Source organism: Trematomus bernacchii, unplaced genomic scaffold (assembly GCF_902827165.1).
Source record: "Trematomus bernacchii unplaced genomic scaffold, fTreBer1.1, whole genome shotgun sequence".
In the NCBI taxonomy this organism is placed as follows: domain Eukaryota; kingdom Metazoa; phylum Chordata; class Actinopteri; order Perciformes; family Nototheniidae; genus Trematomus; species Trematomus bernacchii.
The window spans coordinates 43,103-49,102 of NW_022988015.1; the positions used below are offsets into that span (position 1 = coordinate 43,103).

General features: G+C 46.3%; 1 protein-coding gene across 1 annotated transcript; it reads left to right on the forward strand.

Moving 5' to 3' along the window:
- Positions 1-1,673: 1,673 nt before the first annotated feature.
- LOC117472218 (purine nucleoside phosphorylase-like) lies at positions 1,674-5,566 on the forward strand (the record flags this gene model as incomplete). The annotated part of the gene is given in 3 exon segments (XM_034117388.1): positions 1,674-1,753; positions 4,740-4,912; positions 5,463-5,566. Coding segments are annotated over 3 exon segments (303 nt in total), but the record flags the coding sequence as incomplete, so codon positions are not given.
- Positions 5,567-6,000: the final 434 nt, after the last annotated feature.

Sequence of the window (6,000 nt, forward strand, 5' to 3'; positions counted from 1 at the left end):
CGGAGTTGGACTAAATCGCCAGAACGCCGACACCTCCTCATCTCCACCGCTCCCATGTTTTTTTTGTGTTGCCATAAGTTAGTCTCTCTCCGTTGGTGCGCGGGGCTAATGCTAATGCTAAAAATGCTAATGCCAGCAAATACAATGGCGGCTTCACAAAACTTTTCAGAGTTTTACGGGGCGTGGTTTGCAATTCGACCAGCCAATCAGAAATTGGTATTTTTTCTCCCCAGGAAAGTACCACCTCTCTAGCAGGGACTAACTGGGGGTAAAAGTTCTCTGAACTAAGTTCTCTTTTTTGGTGTGAAAGCAAAATTCCAGGCACTAACGGAACTAAACGGGAAAAGTACTCCAGTGTGAACGCGCCTATTATAATCAAAAAGAGAAATATGAACGTTAGTTTTTACTGAAATGATCAAATAAAGTCAACATTTCACAGTCTTTACTGAGCTGTGTGGGGTTTGTTCAACTTTTAAAAGATGTTTGAATGGTGATATACACAGTGATAGATGTTAAGGACTAACGTTTATAATAAATACATTTGTATTGATTTGAAGATCTTTTCATACAGTCATACGTATTGGGATCATTTGTATTAATGTGGACCGGAGGGAGAGGGTGACGAGCATAAGTTTCACTTTCCTTTTTTATTTCAATTCCAACTTTGGTCATGAAGAATATGTTTCTCTGTTGTCCCCGTTCATAAAGCATAACAGCATCAGAGCACGGTGCAGAGTCTCTAGATGAGTTTACAGTAGTCCCTCGTTCTTATTAAACATCCATGTTGTAGTCCGCTGTATAGAAAACTGTAGTTTCCATAGTTTCCCCACAGCAGCAGGCGCACATTATGACCTCTGCTGGCGCATCATAAACACGGATAGTGAAAGTGCAGTCGATTCTCTAAAGTACCGCAGTCTCTTTCCTAAGTCCTTTTGAATCCTCCTATCCACTATTCCTTAACCCTGTGACCTTTCTCTCAGAGGTCAAGGGATAGACGATAGGGTTAGAACTTAGGAGCTGATTTTTGGACTATTGGACCTCAACCCTGCTCTGTACAACACTTCCTGTTAGCGTGTCGTGTGTCCTAAAGCTGCGGCGTTGTTGGTGTTTAACAAGACACGCTGGCGAGGAGGCGGGGCTTATCTCCATGTGTATACCAACAACAACAACAACAACAACAGTATTTTGATGTCAACGCGTATCAGAATACGGAGAGTTCAAGATCAACAGTGTTTCTGTAAACACACACACACACACACACACACACACACACACAACACAGACACACACACACACATACACACACCACCGAGCCCCGGACACACATTTATTTATTGTTGGTGTGTATTTGGTGAATCGTGGTTAACCGTCACTAAGACAGGTGTGTGTGTGTGTGTGTGTGTGTGTGTGTGTGTGTGTGTGTGTGTGTGTGTGTGTGTGTGTGTGTGTGTGTGTGTCACCGTGGGAACACTTCTGCAGGAATCCAGCACATCAGTTGCCATAGAAACTGAGTTACCATAATAGCAACAGTCTGATTTATTCCTGTCAGCACTGAGGGGGGGGGTCTTATATAAACACTTATATTTATGTAAGCGTGATGTCATCACTCCACCTGCTGACTCTACCTCTGAGGGTCAAAGATCAACGACCGGCTGAGTTCACCGCTGCAGCCAATCAGAGGAGAGCATGCATCTTCTTCTTCTTCTTCTTCTGCTCGTCTCTGGATCATGCACACTAAAGGAAGCCCCTCCTGGTAAGACCCTTTATTAATGAATGTTTGTTGTTCCTCACGTTCTCTCTGATCTGTTGTTCCTCACGTTCTCTCTGATCTGTTGTTCCTCACGTTCTCTCTGATCTGTTGTTCCTCACGTTCTCTCACGTTCTCTCTGGTCTGTTGTTCCTCACGTTCTCTCTGATCTGTGGTTCCTCACGTTCTCTCTGATCTGTGGTTCCTCACGTTCTCTCTGATCTGTTGTTCCTCACGTTCTCTCTGATCTGTGGTTCCTCACGTTCTCTCTGATCTGTGGTTCCTCACGTTCTCTCTGATCTGTTGTTCCTCACGTTCTCTCTGATCTGTTGTTCCTCACGTTCTCTCTGATCTGTTGTTCCTCACGTTCTCTCACGTTCTCTCTGATCTGTTGTTCCTCACGTTCTCTCACGTTCTCTCTGATCTGTGGTTCCTCACGTTCTCTCTGATCTGTTGTTCCTCACGTTCTCTCTGATCTGTTGTTCCTCACGTTCTCTCTGATCTGTTGTTCCTCACGTTCTCTCTGATCTGTTGTTCCTCACGTTCTCTCTGATCTGTGGTTCCTCACGTTCTCCTCTGTTCTGTTGTTCCTCACGTTCTCTCTGATCTGTCGTTAGGAGCACATTAACCTGTGTGTGTTGTAACAGCGTCTGCTTCACGTTAAACACAAGTCATATTTTATAAATCAGTAATATCTCCTACAACAAGGGGGCGAATAGACAGGTTGTGTGTATATATTATACATACATATATATATATATATATATATATATATGTATATATAGATGTTTATATGTATATTCAGATATCGTTGATTTAAAATAAAGCTTGAGTTGTTATCTGCCCCGAACTTTAAACCTTCAGTGTTTCCAGTTTTCTGAGAAAGGGTCCTGCAGATAAAACTGTGAATGATCTGTGGACATCAGCGAGTTCACTTCACAAGTCAAAACTCTATATACACACATATATATATACCTGTATTCCTGAAATCAATATCTATACATCTATTCAATTCAAGGCTTTATCATCATGTAGCAGCTACAGTGAAGTCCTCCAACAGGCACATGAATATAGAAAGGACATGAAACACATACAATAGTGCAAGAAGAGTCTATTAGGGGTGATAGGTGATATCACAGTTCTAGGGGGTCCGGTGATATCACAGTTCTGGGGTCAGGTGATATCACAGTTCTAGGGGGTCAGGTGATATCACAGTTCTAGGGGGTCAGATGATATCACAGTTCTAGGGGGTCAGGTGATATCACAGTTCTAGGGGTCAGGTGATATCACAGTTCTTGGGGTCACAGTTCTTGGGGGTCAGGTGATACACAGTTCTAGGGGGTCAGGTGATATCACAGTTCTAGGGGGTCAGGTGATATCACAGTTCTAGGGGTCAGGTGATATCACAGTTCTTGGGGTCACAGTTCTTGGGGGTCAGGTGATATCACAGTTCTAGGGGGTCAGGTGATATCACAGTTCTAGGGGGTCAGGTGATATCACAGTTCTAGGGGGTCAGATGATATCACAGTTCTAGGGGGTCAGGTGATATCACAGTTCTAGGGGGTCAGGTGATATCACAGTTCTTGGGGTCACAGTTCTTGGGGGTCAGGTGATATCACAGTTCTAGGGGTCAGGTGATATCACAGTTCTAGGGGTCAGGTGATATCACAGTTCTAGGGGTCAGGTGATATCACAGTTCTTGGGGTCACAGTTCTTGGGGGTCAGGTGATATCACAGTTCTAGGGGGTCAGGTGATATCACAGTTCTAGGGGTCAGGTGATATCACAGTTCTAGGGGTCAGGTGATATCACAGTTCTAGGGGTCACAGTTCTTGGGGGTCAGGTGATATCACAGTTCTTGGGGGTCAGGTGATATCACAGTTTTAGGGGGTCAGGTGATATCACAGTTCTTGGGGTCACAGTTCTTGGGGGTCAGTTGACATCACAGTTCTAGGGGTCAGGTGATATCACAGTTCTAGGGGTCAGGTGATATCACAGTTATAGGGGTCAGGTGATATCACAGTTCTAGGGGTCAGGTGATATCACAGTTCTTGGGGTCACAGTTCTTGGGGGTCAGGTGATATCACAGTTCTAGGGGTCAGGTGATATCACAGTTCTAGGGGGTCAGGTGATATCACAGTTCTAGGGGGTCAGGTGATATCACAGTTCTAGGGGGTCAGGTGATATCACAGTTCTAGGGGGTCAGGTGATATCACAGTTCTAGGGGGTCAGGTGATATCACAGTTCTTGGGGTCACAGTTATTGGGGGTCAGGTGATATCACAGTTCTAGGGGTCACAGTTATTGGGGGTCAGGTGATATCACAGTTCTAGGGGTCAGGTGATATCACAGTTATTGGGGGTCAGGTGATATCACAGTTCTAGGGGTCAGGTGATATCACAGTTATTGGGGGTCAGGTGATATCACAGTTCTAGGGGGTCAGGTGATATCACAGTTCTAGGGGGTCAGGTGATATCACAGTTCTTGGGGGTCAGGTGATATCACAGTTCTAGGGGTCAGGTGATATCACAGTTCTAGGGGTCACAGTTCTTGGGGGTCAGGTGATATCACAGTTCTGGGGGTCAGGTGATATCACAGTTCTTGGGGTCACAGTTCTTGGGGGTCAGGTGATATCACAGTTCTTGGGGGGTCAGGGGGTCCAGGTGATATCACAGTTATTGGGGGTCAGGTGATATCACAGTTCTTGGGGTCACAGTTCTTGGGGGTCAGGTGATATCACAGTTATTGGGGTCAGGTGATATCACAGTTCTAGGGGGTCACAGTGATATCACAGTTATTGGGGGTCAGGTGATATCACGTTCTAGGGGTCAAGTGATATCACAGTTATTGGGTAGGGTCACGTTCTTGGGGTCAGCGGTGATATCACAGTTCTTGGGGTCACAGTTCTTGGGGGTCAGGTGACATCACAGTTCTTGGGGGTGATATCACAGTTCTTTGGGGTCAGGTGATATCACAGTTTCTTGCCCCCCCCAGCTGCTGCTCCTTCGAGGACTACAACCTGACCACTGAGTGGCTCCTGAACCACACCTCCCAGCGCCCCAAGGTGGCTGTGATCTGTGGCTCTGGACTGGGACTACTGGCTGACGGAGCCGCGGACAAGCAGACCTTCAGGTACCAGGACATCCCCAACTTCCCCGTCAGCACAGGTGAGTGTGGCCCCGCCCCCTGAGGCTGGGGGGGCGTTAGCTCAACTACAGGCACTGTGTTCAGGTGTTTCATGTGTTTCAGGTGTGTTCAGGTGTTTCAGGTGTGTTCAGGTGTGTTCATGTGTGTTCAGGTGTGTTCAGGTGTGTTCATGTGTGTTCATGTGTGTTCAGGTGTGTTCATGTGTGTTCATGTGTGTTCATGTGTGTTCAGGTGTGTTCATGTGTGTTCATGTGTGTTCATGTGTGTTCATGTGTGTTCAGGTGTGTTCATGTGTGTTCATGTGTGTTCATGTGTGTTCAGGTGTGTTCATGTGTGTTTATGTGTGTTTATGTGTGTTCATGTGTGTTCAGGTGTTTCAGGTGTGTTCAGGTGTGTTCAGGTGTGTTCAGGTGTGTTCAGGTGTTTCAGGTGTGTTCAGGTGTGTTCAGGTGTTTCAGGTGTGTTCAGGTGTGTTTCAGGTGTGTTCAGGTGTGTTCATGTGTGTTCAGGTGTGTTCATGTGTGTTCAGATGTGTTCAGATGTGTTCATGTGTTTCCTGTCTCTCTCCAGTGGCGGGTCATGAAGGCTGTCTGGTGTTTGGGACGATCGAGGACACTTCCTGTGTCTTCATGCAGGGACACTTCCACCTGTATGAAGGTTACTCCCTCTGCCAGGTGGGCCATTACACAGCATGCACCTGAACCTCTCTGAAGTGTTTCCTGGTCTGGTTCTGTTGGGTCCATCAGACTGGGAGGTGCTGTTATCACTGGTATTCCCTTCTGGTCTGAGGAAGGGTCTCAGTGATCAGTTTTGAAAGTCAAGGGTCTCTGGAAAGGGATCTTTTTAAAGAGTCAATAGATCCAGCTCTAGAGGGTCTGGAGGTCCACAAGGAGTCCTTTGAAGGTGCTCCAGTGTTCCCAGAAAGGTTTCCATAGACCCTTTAAGAGGGTCTGTACGTACTTGAAAAGGGTCGTAGGTCGCGTTCACACCAGCTTTGTAGACCTCAGACCTCTGAAGTGAACTAAACAACCTAAAACAGGTGGTCTCAAACCTCTGAAGTGAACTGAACAACCTAAAACAGGTGGTCTCAAACCTCTGAAGTGAACTG